This window comes from Pan paniscus, chromosome 1 (genome assembly GCF_029289425.2).
Source record: "Pan paniscus chromosome 1, NHGRI_mPanPan1-v2.0_pri, whole genome shotgun sequence".
NCBI classification, from domain to species: domain Eukaryota; kingdom Metazoa; phylum Chordata; class Mammalia; order Primates; family Hominidae; genus Pan; species Pan paniscus.
In genome coordinates, this window is record NC_073249.2 from 186,728,510 (window position 1) to 186,753,834 (window position 25,325).

At 43.9% G+C, this 25,325-nt stretch overlaps 1 protein-coding gene across 1 annotated transcript; it reads left to right on the top strand.

Annotated features, from left to right (window-relative positions):
* Window positions 1-604: 604 nt before the first annotated feature.
* PPT1 (palmitoyl-protein thioesterase 1) lies at window positions 605-25,324 on the top strand. The gene is made up of 9 exons (XM_003815421.6): window positions 605-918; window positions 5,529-5,638; window positions 5,864-5,991; window positions 6,638-6,708; window positions 8,533-8,635; window positions 17,570-17,660; window positions 19,392-19,490; window positions 21,137-21,208; window positions 23,852-25,324. The coding sequence occupies exons 1-9, from the start codon at window positions 795-797 to the stop codon at window positions 23,972-23,974; spliced, it is 921 nt and encodes a 306-aa protein (XP_003815469.1). The 5' UTR covers window positions 605-794; the 3' UTR covers window positions 23,975-25,324.
* The last annotated feature ends 1 nt before the right edge of the window (window position 25,325 follows it).

Sequence of the window (25,325 nt, forward strand, 5' to 3'; positions counted from 1 at the left end):
AATGGATTAAAGAGGAGAGAATGGAAAAGGAAATGGTTGATGAGAGACCCTTGAAATAATACAGCTGAGATTAGGCCAGTTAGTGGCCATGGGTTTTCCCCTCAGTCTTATGCATCCAACATATGCTTTCGTCCGTCTTGAAGTCCCGACATTTCTAGAAAACACAGTTGTCTTTCTCCTCTCTACCTTAGCTCATCTCAGTCCTTCTGAATTTCATCTTTGCTTGTTGAAATCCTACCTCTCCTTCAATATCCAGAACAAACCCCACACCCTGCCATGATTGGTCCTGGCTGGAAACCGTCCCTCCTTCTTTCTTCCTTCCTCTGTGCATGTTTCTTGCAAAGGCAGTACAGGGCAGTGGTGAAGAGCAACGACTTTGGAACTACCAATTTGCTATCTCTGTGACCTTGGGCACCTTACTCAGTGCCAATTCTCAGTGCCTCAGTGTCCTCACCTGTCAGGGGGAGAAGTGCATACAGCATTGTTATGAAGAGTGAATTAGTTAAAGGTTGTAAGAATAGTGCCTGATAGCATCTGATCAGCACTGAATATATGTTAGCAATTATTTTGATTCACCGCAGAGGGCGGTCTACGAGAGCGCAGAGCCCCACTCGGCCAGCGGGGTCTGGCGGGGGACCTGTCGCGCTGAAAGCTCCAGGGTAGGGCCGACGCCCATCAGGCTGGGCATCCGTTCGGGATGCGCAGGTTGCAGTCTGCAACCGGCGGCGCCACGCCCAGGCGGGCGGAGCGCGGTTCCCGGAGTCTCGCGCCCGCGGTCATGTGACACAGCGAAGATGGCGTCGCCCGGCTGCCTGTGGCTCTTGGCTGTGGCTCTCCTGCCATGGACCTGCGCTTCTCGGGCGCTGCAGCATCTGGACCCGCCGGCGCCGCTGCCGTTGGTGATCTGGCATGGGATGGGTGAGTGAGTGAGAAATTTAAAAGGGTTTGGCGATTCTCTGTCTTCCTAGCCTGGGTTCGCATCTGCAAAATACGGGTGTAGAGGGCGAGGACGTGGTCCCACAGCACGCGGCTGCCTCGACATTTTAGGATTTGAAGGATCTGCATTGGAAAGAGAGAAGGGGAAGGAGCCGTCCCCTTCACTGGAAAGAGAGAAGGGGAAGGAAAGAGAGAGCCGCGCACGGCGTTGAAGTTTTACATGCTGTCCTTGATTAATCCTCACAGTAGTGGCGTCAGGATGCAGCATCTCGCACTTGGTCAGGCTAGGTGAGCTGCGGCTGGCTATAAGACTGGCGCATCTACCCTTTTATTTATTCCTTCACACATTGAACAGAGATTTGTTAGGCACCTACAGTTCATTTACAAATTGAGTAACCCTTATCTGAAATGCTTGGGACTGGGAAGCATTTCGGATTTTTTTTCTTAAATATTTGCATATATACAAGATATCTGGGGGGTGGGACCCAAGTGTAAACAGGAAATTTATTTATTTTTCATATACACCTTATACACATAGCTGGAAGGTAATTTTATGCAATATTTTAAATAATTTTGTGCAACCCATCACATGAGGTCAGGTGTGGAATTTTCCACTTGTGGCATCATGTCTGCGCTGAAAAACTTTCAAATTTTGGATTTCCCATTTTCAGATTAGGATGCTCAACCTATATTCATTTAACACAGTTATTGAGCACCTACTGAGGATACAGCAGGGAACTAAACAGACTAAATTCTTTGTTCTTTTGGAACCTACTCTCCAGTAGGAGAAGCAGATTATAAAGAAATTAACAAGTAAAAATAACATATCAAATGGTGATATGTGCAATGGAGAAAAATATAGTAGGGTGTAGGATAAAGACTGGAGGTGGGGGCTTGCACTTTTAATAAAGCAAAGTTGGGAAAGAATTCACTGAAAAAGTGACATCTGAGTACAAAACTGAGGTAGATGAGGACAGTTGCCATTTGGCTATCTGGTAGAAGGAACAGTAAATGGGAAAGCCCTGATATGGAAGTATGTCTGGTGTGTTCAAGGGACAGCATTCAGATCAGCGTGGCTGGAAATGAGTAAGCAAGGGGAAGAAGTTAGGAGTTTAGTTTGGAAGGGAGGGGCAGGTACAGAAGTTATTGGGCCTAGTAAGACTAATGCAGGGACTTTGGCTAGAGTGTCATGGGGAACTTTTTGAGCAGATGAGTGACATGATCTGACACATTTTTAAAGAATCACTTTAGTTGCTGTATTGAGAATAGATCGTAGGGGGTCATGGATAGTCACAGGGAGACAGGAAACTATTGCAATAATTTAAACAAGAGATGATTATGACTTGGAACTGTAGAGTAACAGTAGAGGTGTTGAGAAGTGGTCAAAGTTTGGCTAGATTTTGAAGGTGGATTGCTAACAGATCAGACTTGGAATAAGAGAGAAAGAAAGGAGCCAAAGATGACTCCACAGGTTTTGGCCTGGACAATTGGAAGGGTGAAGTTTTCATTTTACCAAGATGGGGAAGCCTGTAGGACAAGCTGACTTAGGGTGGGGGAAAGATCAAGAGTCTGCTTTTGGGCTTACTAAACTTGAGATCCTCATGAGACACCCAGGAGATGTTGTAGAGGCATTTGGAGTGTGGAGTCTAGGACAGAGATACGGGTTGGAGCTTTAAGCAGGGAGTCTTCAGCATACAGCTAGTAGTTAAAGGCTAGGTGAGACCACCTAGGAAATGAGCGTACACAGAGGACTAAGCCCTGAGGCACTCCATTCCATTTGGAGGTGGAGGAAATGAGGAGAAACTAGCAAAGGAGACTGTAACCGAATAGCCAGTGAAGTGAAGGGGTCAGGAAAGCGCCGTGTCCTTGAAGCCAAGTGAAGAAAATGTTTCAGGAAGAAGGGCATGATCAACTGCATCAAATGTTGATAGGTCATGATCAACTGTATCAAATGTTAATGGGTCAAGGAAGATAAAGGCTGACAACTGATTATTGGATTTAGCAATATAAAGATGATTAATCTTGACAAAAGCAGTTTTGGGAGAGTTGTGATAGTGAGAGCTTTATTGGGATGGGTTACAGAAAAATATTCAGAGTAATTAGAGTCAGCAAATACAAACACTTGCAAGGTTCTCCAACAGGCCCTGGGGCTACTACAGTGGGGTCAAAAGAGGACACAGGGTAGGAGCTTTGTGTTTTCCCAGAGCTCACAGTCAGTTACAGGGGAGGCAGAGGCAGTTAAGTAACCTACAATTACAACTCAGTGTGGAGAACGTTGTTTTCAGAGAAATAAAAGGAATAGACAATTCTCTAGGCAATAGCCTTTTCTTCTTCTAAAATTGGTGCTTAAGCTTTCTCGCAGGTTGAAAATGGAATAAGTAAGTTCAAAATGGGAAATGATCTCAGTCCACTTCTACTCAGTAGCCAGTTTGCTTCCTGTTCTTAGTTCTAGTTCCCTGAAATAGAAGAAACAAGTCTGGGGCTAGGACAAGATGAAGAGGCTCCTGAAGTGCAAATGTAAGGAGGCACTCACTCTCAAATTCAGGGTCAACACTTACATAAACCTGAGAATGAGTGCCTCCTTAAATTTTGTGCCCTAGAGCGGGGGTCCCAAACTCCCTGGGTCTGTGACCTGTTAGGAACTAGGCCACACAGCAGGAGGTGAGTGAGCCTGCAGCCTTACCACCATGAGCTCTACCTCCTGTCAGATCAGCAGTGGCATTAGATTCTCAAAGAGCTCAAATGCTGTTGTGAACTGCGCATGTGAGGGATCTGGGTTGGGTGCTCCTTATGAGAATCTAGCGAATGCCTGATGATCTGAGGTGGAACAGTTTTGAAAAATTGTCTTCCACAAACCTGGTCCCTGGTGCCAAAAAGGTTGAAGACCGCTGTCCTAGATGCTTAATTTGCCTCACCCTAGTCCTGGCCCTGAAGAGAAAACTTTGCATCTGTTCACCCCAAATATCCCCTGTGATAGGGGAAGGGAATGTGTACCTCTGCTTATTTTTCATTTGTAAATTTGGTGTCTTAATTATCCTATATGGGCTTTTTGGTTTTTTTGAGACAGGGTCTCGTTATGTTGCCCAAACTGGTCTCGAACTCTTGGCCTCAAGCAATCCTCCTGCCTCGTCTTACCAAAGCGCTGGGATGATAGGTATGAGCCACCATGCTTGGCCTATATGGATTTTTTTTTTTTTTTTTTTTTGAGATGGAGCCTTGTTCTGTTGCCCAGGCTGGAGTGCAGTGGCATGATCTTGGCTCACTGAAACCTCCACCTTTCAGGTTCAAGCGATTCTCCTGCCTCAGCCCCCCAAGTAGCTGGGACTACAGACATGTGCCACCACACCCGGCTAATTTTTGTATATTTAGTAGAGATGGGGTTTCACCATGTTGCCCAGGCTGGTCTCGAGCTCCTGACCTTGTGATCCACCCACCTCGGCCTCCCAAACTGCTGGGATTACAGACGTGAGCCACGACACCCAGCTCCTGTATGGACTTTTGAAGCTTGTTATTACTTGATAAACAGGAGCTAAGCAAAAAATGTTCTTTCTTCTATTTTTTAAAATTGAGGTAAAAATTCATATAAAGTTAACCATTTAAAATTGTACAATTCAGTGGCATTTAGTGTATTTGCAATGTTGTGCAACTAACACTTCTCTCTTTTTCAACACCCCAGAAAAACACACATAGCCATTAAGCAATCACTCTCTATTCCCCACCTCTTACTCCTTCTTGATAATCTCCAGCTTAGTTTTCTGTATCTCAGTGGATTTGCCTGTTCTTTATTTATCCTATGAAAGGAATCATGCATTATGTGGCTTTTTGTCTGGCTTCTTTCACTTAGTATAATGTTTCTGAGGTTCATTCAAGTTGTAACATGTGTCAGCACTTTGTTCCTTTTTTATAACTCAGTAATATTCCATTGTGTGAATATACCACATTTTATTCATTCATTCATTGATGGACTGCTGGATTGTTTTTCCCTTTTGACTATTACAAACATTGCTGCTGTTAACATCTATATGCAAGTTTCTGCATGGACGTGTGTTTTTATTTCTTTGGGGTGTATAACTAGGAGTTGAATTGCTGAGTCATTTAGTAATCGTATGTTTAACTTTTTGAGAACTTACCAAACTGTTTTTCACAGTGGCTGCTTATTACATTCCCACCAGCAATGTCCAAGGGGTCCCATTTTTCTACATCGTTGACAATACTTGTTATTTTCTATTAAAAAGTTATTATTAAAGACATCCTAGTCTGTATGAAATGGTATCTCATCGTGGTTTTGGTTTGCATTTCACATGCTTTTCACATGCCAGTGGTTAGCCATTTGTATATCATCTTTGGAAAAATATCTGTTTAATTTCTTTTCCCATTTTTAAATTAGGTTATCTTTTTGTTGAGTTGTGAGTTATAGATTCCTTGTATATTCTGGATATTAAGCCCTTATCAGATAACTGTTTTGCAAATATTTTCTTCCATTCTATACATTGTTTTCACATCCTTGATAATGCTCTTTGAGGCCTCAGAGTTTTTAAACAATAAATAATATTTGGACTCATGAGTTTCCATCATTGTGTTTTGCTGGCTAGGAGACAGCTGTTGCAATCCCTTAAGCATGGGTGCTGTTAAAAAAATGGTGGAGAAGAAAATACCTGGAATTTACGTCTTATCTTTAGAGATTGGGAAGACCCTGATGGAGGTAAGGCGCTTCACAGCTGTTCCTTTGAAGGGTTGCTGACTGATTTCATAGCATATACTGTTAAAATGCTTTGCCTTGTGTTTTCAGCAGCAGATCATACAATGATACTTTCACCCTTGAGTGGCTCATGTGAGGATACCAACCTAAATGAGTTTACCTCTTAGAGAAGATGTCAGTGGTTGTTTTCAGTCCCATCCTCTCACTTCTCTCTGGCTTCTTTTTTAGGACGTGGAGAACAGCTTCTTCTTGAATGTCAATTCCCAAGTAACAACGGTGTGTCAGACACTTGCTAAGGATCCTAAATTGCAGCAAGGCTACAATGCTATGGGATTCTCCCAGGGAGGCCAATTTCTGTACGTTCCTTTTTGTTATATTGTACCACTTATAAGGAATTGATTTTTTTTCTTTTATTCAGATAAATCCACTCCTCCAATTCAAGATTGTCACCTATCTTGGAAGGGAAATTTCCTAAAATGTTCCTGTGTAAGAAGCTTTATGGAACTTAATTTCTTTTCTTTTTTTTTTTTTTTTTTGAGACAGAATTTCTCTCTTGTTGCCCAGGCTGGAGTGCAGTGGCGCGATCTCAGCTCACTGCAACCTCCACGTCCCAGGTTCAAGTGATTCTCCTGCCTCAGCCTCCCGAGTAGCTGGGACTATAGGTGCTCACCACCACACCTAGCTAATTTTTTGTATTTTTAGTAGAGATGGGGTTTTACCATGTTGTCTAGGCTGGTCTCGAACTCCTGACCTCAGGTACTCCACCCACCTCAGCCTCCCAAAGTGCTAAGATTACAGGTGTGAGCCACCATGCCCGGCTGGAGCTTAATTTATTTTCTATGAAAGTTGAAAGAAATATTTGCATTTGCCCATATCAGGAAAATCCTGAAACTCTGCGGGTTTGGGGAGTCACAGAGGATGACTAGCTTAATCTGTGATGCTGATTGTGGATGATACATTTCCATCTGACAGTCGGAGCTAAAACTCCCTTTTATTCCGTAGGAGGGCAGTGGCTCAGAGATGCCCTTCACCTCCCATGATCAATCTGATCTCGGTTGGGGGACAACATCAAGGTAACTTTGCCTCTTTGCTTTCTTTTTTCTGTATTCTAACCCACATGACCACCTGATTTAAAAAAAATCTAGGAACTGTATTTGCACAAGACATCAGCCATTCTTGCAAAATCCTGTTTCTCTAGCTTTTAACAAATTAGCCAGCATTGCTGGAGACATAGGAAGAGACTTAGGATTCCAGAGGCCTGGATCACTAGGTTGGCATCTACTTCTCTCCAATTTCATTGACACGATTGCATGGAAGTGAGATGGTTATAGCCACGTGGCAGGTGGTGGTTGAGGAGTTAGGAAAATTGAGTGACCTTTTCTGTTCTCTGACTTGGTGATATCCTCTTGAATTTAGGCTTAGGCAAAGAATAGTGTGTAAGCTCTTGTGTCTATAAATTTAAACTCTTTGAGAAACAGCAGGTTTTTCTATTTTGACAGAATTCCATACTATTGGGGAAGGATGTGTCATTAGAATGGAATTTCATCTCTGTTGTGATGGGTATAGCTATTAGCTGGTATAATGTGGGAGCAGAATGATTCTCCGTATAATCAGGAAACCTGGACTCACCCAATTAACTATTACTCCTAGGCAAGTAATTTGGTATCTTAGGTTCCACTCACAGATGGAGGAAACCAAAATATGGCCCTGCCTGTCCTTTGGGAATTTTTCGGAGGATAAAGTGAAATAATAGGTAGGAAAATACTTTTTAAAAGTATAAGGATTATACAAACGCAAGTTGGTAAAAACAGCTTTATTATTTATTCATTTAACAAATATTTATTGGAAACCTATTATATGCCAGGAACAAGACAGACAAGGTTCTTGCATTCATGAAATATATATATACACACACACACACGTGCACATATATACACATACATACACAGACATATATATACACATATGCATCTATATACACACATACATAGACTTATATAGACATATATATACACACATATGCACTTATATACACATATATATATACACACACACATATATATACACAATAAAATGGAGGATAGCTGGGCACATGGTGATGTACACCTGTAGTCCCTGCTACTTGGGAGGCTGAGGCTGGAGGATCATTTGAAGCCAGGAGTTCAAGGCACTGTGGTGTGCTGTAATCGTGCCTGTGAATAGCCATTGCACTTTAGTCTAGGCAACATAGCAAGACCCAATCTCTTGGAAAAAAACAACAAGGACAACAGGATACTGTTTGAAGGACACACTAGTGGTTGTAGTGCTTAAAGGAGTGGGCTCTGGGGCCAAACTGCCTGTGTCTGAATCCTGGCTTATCCCTTATTGTCTAACCTTGGACAAGGTATTTAACCTCAGTTTTACAGTTTTCTATCTGTGATATAGGGCAAATAATGATATCTACTCCACAGGGTGGATGTGAGGATTAAATTAATTATTGCCAATATTTTGCTTAGAACTATTCGTGTTACTCAAAACAATGTTATTGATGAGGATGCTAAGGATGAAGTATAACTGGGGGAGGGGAAGGAAATGGGGGTGGGTACTATTTGAGATAAGGTGGTCAGATGTGACTTGTGTAGGACCAAGACCTGAGAGCTGAAAATGCGTCCAGCCATGTGATGCAACACATCCTCCAGGGATGAGCAGGTAAAAAGATCCTTAGGCAGGAAAGAGTGTAGCAGCACCAGGAGGAAGCTGGTGATAGTATTAGTTCTCTGCGCTTTATTTTCGTGAGGAATAAGTGAATGAAATCAGAGTTTGGTCCTGTTCATTTTGTTTCTCACAGTGCCTTGTGCATAGTGGGTATTCGATACATCATTATTGAAGGAGTGGATATTTGTCATCTACCACTGTAGGTGTTTTTGGACTCCCTCGATGCCCAGGAGAGAGCTCTCACATCTGTGACTTCATCCGAAAAACACTGAATGCTGGGGCGTACTCCAAAGTTGTTCAGGAACGGTACGTATGGTTAGCTGAAAAGATTACAGACCTGTCACCGTGTGAAAATATCATGCTGACTTTCATGCTCACAGTGATTCCAGCAGTAGTTCCTTGTGATATTCAAATGAGATCTTTTTTTTTTTTTTTTTTTTGAGATGGAGTTTCGCTCTTGTTGCCCAGGCTGGAGGGCAGTGGTGTGATTTTGTCTCACTGCAACCTCTGCCTCCCAGGTTCAAGCGAGTCTCCTGCCTCCGCCTCCGAGTAGCTGGGATTACAGGCATGCGCCACCACGCCTGGCTAATTTTGTATTTTCAGAAGAGACAGGGTTTCTCCATGTTGTTTAGGCTGGTCTCCAGCTTCCCGAGCTCAGGTGACCCACCCACCTTGGCCTCCCAAAGTGCTGGGATTACAGGCGTGAGCCACCACACCCGGCCTTCAAATGAGATCTTTTTGTACTATCTGCTCAATTTCATTGTAAACCTAAACTTGCTCCAAAAAGTCTATTAACTAAAAAACAAAGAAAGAAAAACAAGGGCATTTTTCTATGTAAGAAGAATGTAATTATAACAGAATAAATTTCCATCCTTAAAAAACAAACAGAAAGCCTTTAGAAAGTACTAAGCTCAAGGAATTATTGTTGGTATTTAGAGGACAGATTCTTTATGTCATTAGCTACTCCCTATATCACTGTCCCTGACTACTCAAATGTATTTGGGTATTGAGCATGGCCAGCCTGGCATAATGGCTCACACTTGTAATCCCAGCTCTTTGAGAGGCCAAGGCAGGAGGATTGCTTGAAGCCAGAAGTTCACAACCAGTCTGAACAACATAGTGAGACCCCTGTCTCTGTTAAAATCTATTTTAAAAAAAAGAAGATGCAGAATTACTTTTGTAGTATGTGCTTGTTCAATTGTTTCCAAACTTAATTGTATATCAGAACCACAGGGAAATTCATTAAAAATGGATTCCTGGGCTTTATCCTTAGAAGTTGTGGGCCGGGCGTGGTGGCTCACGCCTGTAATCCCAGCACTTTGGGAGGTGGAGGCAGGTGGATCATGAGGTCAGGAGTTCAAGACCAGCCTAACCAACATGGTGAAACCCCGTCTCTATTAAAAATACAAAAATTAACTGGGCGTGGTGGCGCACGCCTGTAATCTCAGCTAGTCAGGAGGCTGAGGCAGGAGAATCACTTAAAAAACCCGGGAGGCGGAGCTTGCAGTGAGCCGAGATTGCACCACTGCACTCTAGCCTAGGCAACAGAGGGAGACTCCGTCTCAAAAAAAAAAAAAAAAAAGTTTTGATGGTAGGTCTGACGTGCTCTTGATGATAGCTGGAGTTTGGGATCAGCTAATATCCTGTGGGTTTTCCAAGTGTCTCATTCTTGTCAAATAACAACTTTTTATTACAGTATATTCTTGAAGCCATTTTCCAAGATACAGCCTTGTGACTGACTCATGTTGTAACCACCTACAGCTAATAGCTGTCTTTTCTTTTCCCACTCGTTGGCTACACAAATAGCCACAAAGCTGTTTTGGGTCAGCAGTACCACCTGATGGTTATTATAGAAAACTAAGATACTCTGTACCTCTAGCTCCTTTTTTTTTACCCTCAGGCTACACCAAGCTTTCCCCTTTGCCTGGTTTGATTGGCTGTGGCTAATTACAACTTTATTATTTATATTCTACATATTCTCTGTTCTTATGGATTTGCATGGTATTAAACTTCATTCTTCTTCCTTTACTCTTTATTCTCACTCTTGCCCAGTTGCCTCCAAAAAGCCTATACTTTTCTTTCTTTGTGTGAACCAAAACAACCCTTGGCGATCAGAATTCTGTTAGTGATGCTAAGTGAGCAGTCCATCGGGGGGTGACAAGTGACACCTAAATACTGATTAAGGCGGGGTGCAGTGGCTCATGCCTGTTATCCCAGCACTTTGGGAGGCCTTGGTAGGCAGATCACTTGAGGCCCGGAGTTCAAGACCAGCCTGGCCAACATGGCAAAACCCCATCTCTACTAAAAATACAAAAATTAGGCAGGCGTGGTGGTGCACACCTGTAGTCTCAGCTACTCCGGAGGCTGAGGCTAGAGAATTGCTTGCACCCAGAAGGCGGAGGTTGCAGTGAGCTGAGATCGCACCACTGCACCCCAACCTAGATGACAGAGTGAGACTCTGTCTCAAAAAATAAAAATAAAAAATACTGATTAAAAGCTATAGATTGATGTGTTTATCTTCACTTCCTCCTTAAACTTTAATTAAGTGGTAGCAGAAGAATAAAAAGTGATAAACCCACAAGGGCGGAGAGAACAGGGAGAGAGGAGGTAAGAGATCATAAAAAATGGCAACATGTTTTTGAAAGCAAGCAAGCAGATGAATGAGTGTGAGAACTGTTTTAGCAGAGCAGATGGTGAAGGCTTAAAGTAATAAAGAGAAATCATTTTGTCTTTGTGATACTGTCCCAGGTTGCCCCTGGTATTAGGGAGGATTAATTCTGATTGCAAGAAGAAACCCATATCAAGCCAAAGTAAATTTTAAAAGAAAGTAATACTCTGTTGGTGCCTAAGGCCTCATAGGGCCTAGAATCAAGAATTGGGAGGCATGAGGAGCCAGGGTATTCTCTCTCCAGTGCCATTGTTGCTTCTCTCTCTGTGTCGCTGCTTCTTTCTCTCCATGCAGACCAGCTTCCCCTGCCACCCACATGATGGAAGGTGGCCTCGCACGGCTTCCAAATGTTTAATTTTCTGTTAGGAGATTGTCTCAGTCTGAGGCTAGAATCTGTTTGTCCCGATTCAGATTCTTCAGGAAGGGACCATGCCCCAGCTCAGGTCAGGTCTCCACCTCTGCTCTCATTAGCTGTGGCCAGAGAAGTGGGACCGTGCATACTAACCATACCCCACCTCCCTGTAAACCAGTAGGCAGGGCAGGAAGAGTGCAAGAGAGGCAGAGACCCCAAAAGATGTCTTCCACATTCTTCAGATAACTTAACCTTAGCAAAGCAAACGTGATATCCTAATATGCACAGTAACTGGTGGGGAAGCCCCCGGCTTGGCATGGTGAGGGCAATGAGGAATGGTGTAATAGTTCTCTCTCTCCTTCCTGGATATAAAACTACCCTCTAGTTCCCTTTTGCCTTTGCAGATGCTGTCAGCCCTTCCTAGCCTTCTCCTTCCTCCAGTTTGCTCCCTGCCATCCCCTGCCCCACGCTGTACCCTCCTACCTCTACACTCCCTGCCACAATGAATGCTTCAGTGTTGCCCTGGCCTTGGCCTCCATCTTCCCCCGTACCAGCTCAGAGGAAGCTAGAGCTTTACATATCCTGTTTAATTTTCATAGCAACTTGCCTTCCCCAGGTCTGCTCTGGGCCCCACTCCCAGTTTGCACCCCACCCTCAGTGGATCTCAGAGTGCTTTTCCTCAATTGTCCAGTTTTCCCATGTCTTTGCCCTCAGCCGATGAACTTGCAACTTGGTTTTCTGGAAATATTAAGGCATCTACTCAGGCTCTCTCAGAGACTTTCAGCCATTCAAAAAAGTTAGAGAGTAATGTAATGAACTACAGGCATACCTCAGAGATACTGAGGATTCGGTTCTAGACCACCACGATAAAGCAAATATTGTTAATACAGCAAGTCACACAAAGTTGCTGGTTTCCCAGCGCATATAAAAACTATGTTTACACTATACTGAAGTCTATTAAGTGTGCAGTAGCATTATGCCTAAAAAAAGTACATGCCTTAATTAGAAAATAACTTTATTGCTAAAAAATGCTAATCATTTGAGTCTTCAGCAAGTCATCTTTTTGCTGGTGGAGGGTCTTGCCTCGGTGTTGATGGCTGCTGACTGATCAGGGTGGTGGTTGCTGAAGGTTGGGATGTAGGATCCAGCCCCACAGGGTCGGTGGGTTTTTCTCCCTGTGTGCAGAGATGAGAGATTGTAGGAATAAAGACACAAGACAAAGAGATAAAAGAAAAGACAGCTGGGCCCGGGGGACCACTACCACCAAGGCGTGGAGACTGGTAGTGGCCCCGAATGCCAGGCTGCGCTAATATTTATTGGATACAAGACAAGGGGGCAGTGTAAGGAGTGTGAGCCATCTCCCATAATAGGTAAAGTCACGTGGGTCACATGTCCACTGGACAGGGGGCCCTTCCCTGTTTGGCAGCCGAGGTGGGGAGAGAGAGAGAGAAAGACAGCTTAGGCCATTATTTCTGCATATCAGAGACTTTTAGTACTTTCACTAATTTGCTACTGCTATCTAAAAGGCAGAGCCAGGTGTACAGGATGGAACATGAAAGCAGACTAGGAGCGTGACCACTGAAGCACAGCATCACAGGGAGACGGTTAGGCCTCCGGATAACTGCGGGCAGGCCTGACTGATGTCACGCCCTCCACAAGAGGTGGAGGAGTAGAGGCTTCTCTAAACTCCCCCGGGGAAAGGGAGCCTCCCTTTCCCAGTCTGCTAAGTAGTGGGTGTTTTTCCTTGGCACTGACACTACCACTAGACCACGGTCCGCTTGGCAACGGGCATCTTCCCAGACGCTGGCATTACCGCTAGACCAAGGAGCCCTCTAGTGGCCCTGTCCGGGCATGACAGAGGGCTCACACTATTGTCTTCTGGTCACTTCTCAGCGTGTCCCTTCAGCTCCTATCTCTGTATGGCCTGGCTTTTCCTAGGTTATGATTGTAGGGCAAGGATTATTATAATATTGGAATAAAGAATAATTGCTACAAACTAATGATGAATGGTATTCATATATAATCATGTTTATGATCTAGGTCTAGGATAACTCTTGTTGTTTTATATATTTTATTATACCAGAACAGCTCATGCCCTCGGTCTCTTGCCTCGGCACCTGGGTGGCCTGCCGCCCACATTGGGGTGGCTGTGCTAATTTCTTAAAGTGAGACAATGATGAACTTTGTATCAATTGACTCTTCCTTTCATGAAAGATTTCTTTGTAGCATGCGATGCTATTTGGTAGCATTTTGGCCACAATAGAACATCTCTCAGAACTGGAGTCAATCCTCAAACCCTGCCGCTGCTTTTATGTAAGCTTATGTAATCTTTATTCTAAATCCTTTGTTGTCGTTTCATCAGTGTTCACAGCATCTTCACCAGGAGTAGACTCCATCTCAAGAAGCCACTGTTTTGCTCATCCGTAAGAAGCAATTCCTTATCTGTTTTTTGAGATTGCAACAATTCAGTCACATCGTCAGGTTCCACTTCTAATTCTAGTTCTCCTGCTATTTCCACATCTGCAGTTACTTCCTTCATTGAAGTCTTGAATCCCTCAGCCATTCATGAGGGTTGGAATCAACTTCTTTTAAATTCCTGATAATACTGATATTTTGACCTCTTCCCGTGAATCATGAATTTTTGTTTGTTTGTTTTTGAGACAGAGTCTCACTCTGTCACCCAAGATGGAGTGCAGTGGTGCCATTACAGCTTACTGCAACACAGCCTCAACCTCCCAGGCTCAAGCAATCCTCCCACCTCAGCGTCCTGAGCAGCTGGGACTACAGGTGTGAGCCACTACACCCCACTAATTTTTTAATTTTTTTGTAGAGATAGGATCTCATTTATGTTGCCCAGGCTAGTCTCACACTCCTGGGCTCCACTGATTTTCCCTCCTCACCCTCCCAAAGTGCATGGTACCCAGCCCATTAATGTTCTTAATGGCATCTAGAATGATAAATCCTTTCCATCAGGTTTTCCATTTACTTTGCCCAGATGCATCAAAGGAATCACTGTCTATGCAGCTACAACCTTGTAAATGTATTTCTTAAATAATAAGACTTGAAAATTGAAATTACTACTTGATCCATGGGCTGTAGAATGGATGTGCTTGGCAGGCATGAAGACAACATTAATCTCTTTGTACAGCTCCATCAGAGCTCTTGGGTGACCAGGTGCTTTTTAATGAGCTGTAATATTTGTTTGTTTTTTAAGTTTGTTTTTAAACTTTTTTTAATTAAAAAAAATAGTTTTTGAGACAGGGTTGTGCTCTCTTGCCCAGACTAGAGTGCAGTGGTGTGATCACAGCTCACTGCAGCCTTCACCTCCTGGACTCAAGCCATCCTCCCACTTCAGCCTCCTGAGTAGCTAGGACTACAGGCATGCACCACTATGCTCAGCTACTTTTAAAAAGAATTTTCTTTTGTAGAGGTGGGGTCTTGCTATGTTGCCCAAGCTAGTCTTGAACTCCTGGCCTCAAACGGTCCTCCTACCTTGGCCTCCCAAAGTGCTGGCATTGTAGGTATGAGCCACCATGCCCAGCTGCGTGGTAATGTTTTGAAAGGAATCTTTTTTTCTGAGCAATAGGTCTCAACAGTGGGCTTAAAATAGTCAGCAAACCACACTGTAAACAGATCTGCTGTCATCCAGGCTTTGTGTTCCATTTGTAGAGCACAGGCAGAGTAATTTAGCGTAGTTCTTAAGGGCCCTAGGATTTAAAAAATGGTAACCCAGCATTGGCTTCAGCTTCAAGTCATCAGCTCCATGAGGCACTCACAAGAGAGTCAGCCTGTCCTTTGAAGTTTTGAAGCCAGGCATTGACTTCTCCTCTATAGCTGTGAAAGTCCTAGAAGGCATCTTCTTCCAATATAAGACTGTTTCACCTACACTGAAAATTTGTTGTTTATGGTCGCCACCTTCATTAAGTATCTTAGCTAGATCTCCTGGATAACTTACTGCAGCTTCTACATCAGCACTTGCTGCCCCATCTTGCACTCCTGTGTTATGGAGATGGTTTCTTTCCTTGAACCTTACAAATCAACCTCTGCTAGCTTCACGCTTTTTTTCTGCAGCTTCCTCACCTCTCTCAGCCTTCATTGAATTGAAGAGAGTTAGGACGTTGCTCTGGATTAGGCTTTGGCTTAAGGGAATGTTGTGGCTGGTTTGCTCTTCTATCTAGACCACTCAGATTTTCTCCATAGCAGCAATAAGACTGTTTTGCTTCCTTATTATTTGTGTGTTCACTGAAATAACACTTCTAATTTTCCTCAGGAACTTTTTTTTTTTTTGCATTCTATAAATGTTCAGAGTTCTAAACCTTTAAAAGGTTTCAAATACATGTATAAACACATTCTAGAATGTCACTCTGACTGTTGCTTCCTTTAACTTCAGTCTCATCTGCTCCTGGGAGGGAGAGCTCCATCTCTGACATAGCTGGCTCTGTTGGGCTTTAGCGCCAGCCTGCTCCACCGAGTGGGGTTTTCAGGACCACTGCCTCTGGGCAGCTCTTCCACTCTGGCTACGGAGCGTATGTTGTAGAAATTTTGATTTCTCTCCCTGCCAACCTGGGATAGAGTTTGTTCGAATTTCCCCATGTGAGGCCTTGGGGTAACCGTGCCCATTTTGAGGAGGTGGGGGCTGGAAGGGAAGAGGAAGTGGAGAGAGATTGGAAAGAAAGTATAAAGAGTCCCCTTTGCTCCAGTTCCCAGCAAGTTCCTCATCTCCATCTGAGACTACCTCAGCCTGGACCTTATTGTCTATATCACTATCAGGCTTTTGGTCAAAGCCATTCAACAAGTCTCTAGAAAGTTCCAAGCTTTCCCACATTTTCCTGTCTTCTTCTGAGGCCTCCAAACTGTGCCAGCCTCTGCCTCTTACCCAGTTCCAAAGTCACTTCCACATTTTGGGTAACTTTTCAGCAGCACCCCACTCTACTGGTACTTATTTACTGTATTAGTCTGTTTTCATGCTACCGATAAAGACATACCCGAGAATGGGCAAATAGAGGTTTATAATGAACTTACAGTTCCATGTGGCTGGGGAAGCCTCACAATCATGGCGGAAGGCGAAAGGCACATCTCACATGACGGTAGACAAAAGAAGAGAGCTTGGGCAGGGAAACTCCCCTCTTAATTTTATTATTTATTTATTTATTTATTTATTTATTTTTTGAGATGGATTCTCACTCTGTCTCCCAGGCTGGAGTGCAATGGTGTGATCTTGGCTCACTGCAACCTCAGCTTCCCAGGTTCAAGCAATTCTCCCTCCCTCTGCCTCCCAAGTAGCTGGGATTACAGGCACATGCCACCATGCCTGGCTAATTTTTGTATTTTTAGTAGAGACGGGGTTTCCTCATGTTGGCCAGGTTGGTCTCGAACTCCTGACCTCAGGCGATCTGCCCGCCTTGGCCTCCCAAAGTGCTGGGATTATAAGCATGAGCCACAGAATCTGGCCCAACTCCCCTCTTTGAAACCATCAGATCTCATGAGACTTATTCACTGTCACGAGAATAGCACAGGAAAGACCCACCCCTGTAATTCAGTCACCTCCCATGACATATGGGAATTGTGGGAGTTACAATTCAAGATGAGATTTGGGTGAGGACACAGCCAAACCATATCAGCATGATAAGTATGATAAACCCCAGTGTCACAGGAGAAGCAAATATTGATGAGTCCTTTGCCTGAATCTTTTATAATTTCTGTACTATGCTGAACAGTCTTTGTCTCAACAAGGTGTCTTGTTGACAGACTGTTTCCTAGGTGCAAGTCTTGTCTTCTGTATTAAAGGGTAAGGCCTGGGACTTAAGAGCTTTGGCCTTTTGTCCTTGTTTTTTGAGACAGAGTCTCACTCTGTCGCCCAGGCTGAAGTGCAGTGCTGCGATCTCAGCTCACTGCAACCTCTGCCGCCGGGGTTCTAGCAATTCTCCTGCCTCAGCCTCCCAAGTAGCTAGGATTACAGGCGCCTGCCACCGCGCCTGGCTAATTTTTGTAGTTTTAGTAGAGATGGGGTTTCACCATCTTGGCTAGGCTGGTCTTGAACTCCTGACCTCGTGATCCACCTGCCTCAGCCTCCCAAAGTGCTGGGATTACAGGCGTGAGCCACTGTGCCTGGCTGGCCTTTTGTCCTTTTAAAGTCTCTTGGTGGCCTTTGTACTGAGCATGCCCTAGGCGTACTGACTGACCTGTAGCTTGATCACCTCATTCCTTTTTTTTCCTACAGCCTCGTGCAAGCTGAATACTGGCATGACCCCATAAAGGAGGATGTGTATCGCAACCACAGCATCTTCTTGGCAGATATAAATCAGGAGCGGGTAAGCACCCAAACCGGGCTCCCATAGATGTGCGTTCTTTTTCCTGTTTAGGTCTTCATAAACAAATCAGCAGTGACTGTTTCCCAAACTGTCCTGGGCAGACCCTAGGAAAGAGAAGTTCTGTTTTTTTGGGAGGCAGGGCCTTTGAGATTCAGTTCCCTTTAGGGAGGTTGAAATTCATTTGCCTTTCTTCCCTTAAGTTCTTTCCCTCTCCTAGTGTTGAAACACACAGGATAAGCTCGGTAGGTTGCTGACTGGGCGAGGTGGAAATTCACAGCTGCTATCTTAATGAGGGAAGCTTTCCTGATGGATCAGTCTGGGGGTGGATTTTTCTCTAGAGATTTACCTAAAAGAGAGATACAGTAGGCACTGAGTATGTCCCAGACACAAACATGGTTTGGTAGGTTCTGGTAAACTAGATGGCTCAGTTTATATTTGACTCATCTGGAGAGTCTTTTGGTTTTTTGTTTTTAAACAGAAAGTTTGAAGGGAAAAACAAACCAAACAAAAAACAACACAGAATAGTATATAGCAGAACAACCCGGAATTTGCAGTTTCTTATTTTGTCTTGGCTTTCTCTGACCAGAAGCCTCTCACCTATGTGATAGACACCTATGGAGTGTGGTGTAAACTCATAGTTGTACCTGTATGCCATGGTCGGTGGCATGTCAGTCAGATAGGATGGTAAGAAAAGCCTATAGAAGGCCAGGCGTGGTGGCTCACGCCTGTAATCCCAGCACTTTGGGAGGCCGAGGTGGGCAGATCACTTGAGGTCAGGAGTTCGAGACCAGCCTGGCCAGCATAGTGAAACCCTGTCTCTACTAAAAATACAAAATTAGCTGGATGTGGTGGCGATCACCTGTAATCCCAGCTACTCTGGAGGCTGAGGCAGGAGAATTGCTTGAACCCGGGAGGCAGAGGTTACAGTGAGCTGAGATGGCGCCACTGCACTCCAGCCTCGGTGACAGAGCGAGACTCCATCTCAAAAAAAAAAAAAAAAAAGGAAAAGAAAAGGCTGTGTAAGCAATCCCATGACTGGGTATATACCCAAAGGAAAACAAATTGTCCTGCCAAAAAGACACTTGCACTCGTGTTTATTGCAGCACTGTTCACCATAGCAAAGACATGAAATCAACCTAGGTGCCCATCAGCGGTAGACTGGATAGAGAAAATGTGGTACATATACACCATGGAATATTACACAGTCATAAAAAAGAATGAAATCCTGTTCTTTGCAGCAACATGGATGCAGCTGGAGGCCGTTATCCTAAGCAAATGAACACAGAAACAGAAGACCAAATATCACATGTTCTCACTTATAAGTGGGAGCTAAACATTGGGTACATGTGAATATAAAGATGGGAACAATAGACACTGGAGACTCCAAAAGCTGGGAGGGAGAGGCTAAGGCTGAAAAACTTCCTGTTGGGCACTGTGTTCACTATCTGGGTGAAAGGATCAACAGAACCCCAAACCTCAGCATCACACAATATACCCTTATAACAAAACTACACATGTACCCCCCTGAATCTAAAATAAAATATTTTGTTTTTTAGAAAAAAAGAAAAAAAAAAGCTGTACGGGTATATCCTGGTCAGGAAGCTGGAAAACAGCCCATACCCATGGGGAAGAAACACAGTGGCACAGGGTCAGGGAGACCAGGAAACAGGAAGGCTTTACTCCCTGGTATCTGATGGTAATGACCTTAGGTGTTGCTGGCCTTTCTTTCAGGGTATCAATGAGTCCTACAAGAAAAACCTGATGGCCCTGAAGAAGTTTGTGATGGTGAAATTCCTCAATGATTCCATTGTGGACCCTGTAGATTCGGAGGTGAGACACTACTTAGGCCACATGCCAGGAGAGTAAATGGCATTAAAATAGGGCTGCTGGCCGGGCACGGTGGCTCATGCCTGTAATCCCAGCACTCTGGGAGGCCAAGGCGGGTGGATCACCTGAGGTCAGGAGTTCAAGACCAGCCTGGCCAACTTGGTGAAACCCCATCGCTACTCAAAATACAAAAAGAAATTAGCCGGGTATGGTGACAGCCATCTGTAATCCCAGCTGCTTGGGAAGCTGAGGCAGGAGAATTACTTGAACCCAGGAGGCAGAGCTTGCAGTGAGCCAAGATCGTGCCACTGCACCCCAGCCTGGGTGACAGAGCGAGACTCTGTCTCAAAAAGAACATAAAATGAAATTGAAATGAAATGAAAAAATACAGCTGCCTGCTGGGGAAAAAACCTTCAGTCCCTTCCACCAACTTTTGTATAAAACAGTTCTTCACCTGAGGTCCATAAATGGGACACTGAAGATTGTAATCAATCCCCCAACCCCAAAATTCTATGCAAAATTATGTAATTACATTCTCTGGGGAAGGATCTATAATTTTAATCCATTTTCCAGAGATCAGAGACCCAAAAAATGTTCAGAATCACTAGCCCAAAATATATAAATTCCTAAGCTTGGCCTCCAAGGTCTGCCTTGATCTGGCTTCACCCCATTTTCCAGCCTAATCTGCTTTGTCTGCACGCTTCATACACTCTTGATCAAGCCATATTGTACTACTTGTGCTTTTTCTCTCGTATGCCTTGGTTCATATATTTCTGTCTCTAGAATGCCCTTCCTTGGCTTCTCCACCTGACAATTTCTATTAGTCTGTCAAGGCCAGGATGCCATCCCCATTCCAAGCAGAATGTGATCGCTTCTGTAGAATCATCAGCCTCTGTTAGAACACTCATCACGTTATGTCACACCACCAGGGATTGGCTGATTGTGGCCCACAGGCCCAGTCCATCCTGCTACCCGTTTTGGTGCTACCCACAAGTAACACCAAACACTAACATAAAAGAATGTTTTTAACATTTTTTAATGGTTGGGGGAAAGAATTGGACATACAAAGATTATGTAAAATTTATTTAGACATATCAAGTATTTGGACATATAAAGATTATGTAAAATTTAAATTTCAGTGTCCTTATTGGAACAGTTTTAGTTACTTTTTACATACTGTCTGTGGCTGCATTTGTTACAGTGGCAGCAATGAGTAGTTACAACCATATGGCCCTTAAAGCCTAAAATATTTTGTATCTGGCCTTTACAAAAACGTTTGCTGACCTCTGTACTCAACAGTGAATTGTTTCCGTGCCTTGCAAGACTGGGAGCTTTTTGGAAACAGATTATGTATTCATCCTTGAATGTCTAGAGCTCAGCACAGGAATTTTTCACATTTATTGCTTAATAATTTTAGGAAGCAGAAATTCTGGGGAAGTGGAAAGCAGCCTCTCAGAAAGATTAACTCATCCCTCGGGCTCCACCCTTAAGAAGAGATGACTCAGACGCACCCTATCCATTTTTCCTTCTTCCTACAGCTTTATGATGTTCACTTTGTTGGCAGTTTTAGCTTCTAACCAGTCTCAAATTATTTTGGCAGTATGTGCTGTGTGTCATATCTGAGCTTATTTCTTTTGCTTCTTCTGCAGTGGTTTGGATTCTACAGAAGTGGCCAAGCCAAGGAAACCATTCCCTTACAGGAGACCTCCCTGTACACACAGGTAACTGGCAGGGAGTCTATCTTGGGAGGTTGGTGTTTTTTCAGCTCCCAGTTCCTGAAGCTGCTATGTTCTTTGGTGCTGGAGCCCTTTCCTGTACACCTCAGAGCACTAGGTACTCCTGAAACACCTGACTCATGTCCAATATGGGTGAAGCTTGTTAGGCTCTTGATTATTTGCTCTAGCTTATTAGGCACTGGGTTATAAAAATCCACTACATCCTGAAACCTTATGGTTTCCAAACAACAAGAGAAACCTCATGTCTGATTCCCTTCTTTTGATAAAAAGGTTTTAAAACTAGCTGCCTTGGCTGAGGTACAGTCTGCTACAAATCCAGGAAGCCTCCATGCATGATGAGGGGCATTCCTTTTTTTTTTTTTGAGACAGGGTCTCACTCTGTCACCCAGGCTGGAGTGCAGTGGAGCAATCTTGGCTCACTGCAACCCCTGCCTCCCAGATTCAAGCAATTCTCCTGCCTCAGCCCCCCTTAGTAGCTGGGATTACAGGTGTGTGCCATCACACCTGGCTAATTTTTGTATTTTTAGGAGAGATGGAGTTTCACCATGTTGGCCAGGCAGGTCTTGAACTCCTGACCTCAGGTGATCCACCCACCTCAGCCTCCCAAAGTGCTGGGATTACAGGCGTGAGCCAGTGCGCCTGGCCAAGGGACATTACTTTTAAACATTAATAGATGTGAAATCCTGTTTCTAAATTACGCACTGACAAGGGAAGCTCCTGCAGGAGGTTGAGTGGGACTAGAGTTTTGAATTTTGTTTAGCAGTAGGTCCTGTATCTTAAGCAGAAGTTGCAGTAATTTACCACCTCCAGTTCTGGGGCCTTCTACACTTTAAGGATTTTTTTTTTTTTTTTAGACAGTCTTGCTTTGTCACCCAGGCTAGAGTGCAATAGTGTGATCTCAGCTCACTGCAGCCTCCACCTCCTGGGTTCGAGCGATTATCCTGCCTCAGCCTCACTAGTAGCTGGGATTACAGGCACACGCCACCATGCCTAATACTTTGTATTTTTAGTAGAGACGGGGTTTCACCATGTTGGTCAGGCTGGTCTTCAACTCCTGACCTCAGGTGATCCATCTGCCTCAGCCTTCAAGAGTGCTGGGATTACAGGTGTGAGCCACCACGCCCAGCCCTAAGGATTTTACATTGGAGACAGACTCTCCAAAATGCTAAGTACTACATCTGAACCAATCACCATCTACTAGAATTCCTCCATGTTATTTCAGAGGTCATTTGTCTCCTCTTGGCTTGGCTTTTCTTTTGCATTGGGTGCCTCAACTTGGCTGGTGAGGTAAAAAGGGAAGCTAGAATCTGATTTGGAAAAAAAAAAAAAAAAAAGCTTGAGAAATTACAGCTAAGAACTTCCTTATTGTGAAAACTCAAAATGATGTTGGCCATGGCAGAAGCACCATTCTGGCACTGTCGTAACTGCTTATCTTCCCAACCGGAAGTTGTTCTCCAGCACCTAGGCTATGGGTAATGACATTTTCAACTCCAGAATATGAAAGTGTCCAGGGTTTGTTACCTAACGGTTGGATATGGCTTTTTTGTTTTGTTCTTTTGAGACAGTTTTGCTCTTGTTGCCCAGGCTGGAGTGCAATGGCATGATCTCAGCTCACTGCAACCTCCGCCTCCCGGGTTCAAGCGAATTCTCCTGTCTCAGCCTCCCAAGTAGCTAGGATTACAGGTGCCCGCCACCATGCCCAGCTAATTTTTGTATTTTTAGTAGAGACAAAGTGTCATCATATTGGTCAGGCTGGTCTTGAACTCCTGACCACAGGTGATCCGCCTGCCTTGGCCATCCAAAGTGCTGGGATTACAGGCGTGAGCCACCGCGCCTGTCCTGGGTTGGATGTTTTTTAAGTTACCTAGCTAATGTTCTGTCTTTGGCTCAGTCCCACTTACCTATGGCATTCTGAGGCAGTGTCGTCTATGGCTTGCCCACCTATAGGTAGTCCTCTGACTCTGAGCTTTTCAAAAATCAGAATCTAGAACACTGTATAGAGCAATCTCAATTGCATATCTATTTTTAATACTTAGAAAAAACTGGCCGGGTGTGGTGGCTCACGCCTGTAATCCCAGCACTTTGGGAGGCTGAGGCACGTGGATCACCTGAGGTCAGGAGATCAAGACCATCCTAGCTAACACGGTGAAACCCCATCTCTACTAAAAATACAAGAAATTACCCAGGCATGGTGGCATGCGCCTGTAATTCCAGCTACTCACGAGGCAGAGGCAGGAGAATCGCTCGAGCCAGAGAAGTGGAGGTTGCAGTGAGCCGAGATCGCACCACTGCACTCCAGCCTAAGCAACCGAGCAAGACTCCGTCTCGAAAGAAAGAGAGAGAGAGACAGAGAGAGAGAGAGGAAGAAGAAGAAGAAGGGGGGGGACAGGGGGAGGGGGAGGAGAGAAGAAAGAAAAGAAAGGAAGAAAGAAAGAGAAAGAAAGAAAAAGAAAAAAGAGAAAGAAAAAGAAGTAGGAGATATTCTTTTTGGCATTTTTGAAAATACACATCAATTTTAATACTCAGGACAAACTGCATTTTGAAAATACATCTCAAGTTAACGTACTTACCATTTTACTCCAAAACTTCATTAAGCTTTTTAATTAATTATGGCCTTTCCTTCTGCAGGACCGCCTGGGGCTAAAGGAAATGGACAATGCAGGACAGCTAGTGTTTCTGGCTACAGAAGGGGACCATCTTCAGTTGTCTGAAGAATGGTTTTATGCCCACATCATACCATTCCTTGGATGAAACCCGTACAGTTCACAATAGAGCTCAGGGAGCCCCTAACTCTTCCAAACCACATGGGAGACAGTTTCCTTCATGCCCAAGCCTGAGCTCAGATCCAGCTTGCAACTAATCCTTCTATCATCTAACATGCCCTACTTGGAAAGATCTAAGATCTGAATCTTATCCTTTGCCATCTTCTGTTACCATATGGTGTTGAATGCAAGTTTAATTACCATGGAGATTGTTTTACAAACTTTTGATGTGGTCAAGTTCAGTTTTAGAAAAGGGAGTCTGTTCCAGATCAGTGCCAGAACTGTGCCCAGGCCCAAAGGAGACAACTAACTAAAGCAGTGAGATAGATTCTAAGGGCAAACGTTTTTCCAAGTCTTGCCATATTTCAAGCAAAGAGGTGCCCAGGCCTGAGGTACTCACATGCATGCTTTGTTTTGCTGGTGATTTAACCAGTGCTTGGAAAAATCTTGCTTGGCTATTTCTGCATAATTTCTTAAGGCCGCCTTCCTCTCTGAGTACGTTGCCCTCTGTGCTATCATCTTATCAATTATTAGACAAATCCCACTGGCCTACAGTCTTGCTTCTGCAGCACCCACTTTGTCTCCTCAGGTAGTGATGAATTAGTTGCTGTCACAAAAGAAGGGAAGTAGCACCCAAATTAAGTTGCTTAAGAGAGGAAATGTACATCTTGTATAACTTAGGGAGCGAAGAAAATGTAGGCGCGAAAGTGAAAAGTGAGGCAGCTAGTTCTTCCTATACCATTCTCGACCAACCTGCCCTTTCTTAATATGACTAGTGGTCTTGATGCTAGAGTCAACTTACTCTGTTGCTGGCTTTAGCAGAGAATAGGAGGAACCATATGAAAAAGATCAGGCTTTCTGACTTCCATCCCCAAAACACATTTACCAGCATACTCCAAACTGTTTCTGATGTGTTCCATGAGAAAAGGATTGTTTGCTCAAAAAGCTTGGAAGATACTACACACTCCCTTTCTCCTTCTGGAGATCAACCCACATTAGAGTGTCTAAGGACTCTTGAGAATTCCTGTTACAGTAAACAAAACTAACGTAATCTACCATTTCCTACACTATTTGAGCATGGAAATCATAGTCCCCACTCTGTGAAAACTTAACGCTTTTTGGAAGACATTTCTGTAGCATGTCAGTTTGGAGAAATGATGAGCTACGCCTTGATGAAAGAACCGTGTTGGTGCTGCTAAGTTTAGCCATTATGGTTTTTCCTTTCTCTCTCTTAAGCCTTATTCTTCAACTAAAAGATGAGGATTAAGAGCAAGAAGTTGGGGGGGATGTGAAAATAATTTTATGAGGTTGTCTAAAATAAATAAAGAGTAGTTTCTTAT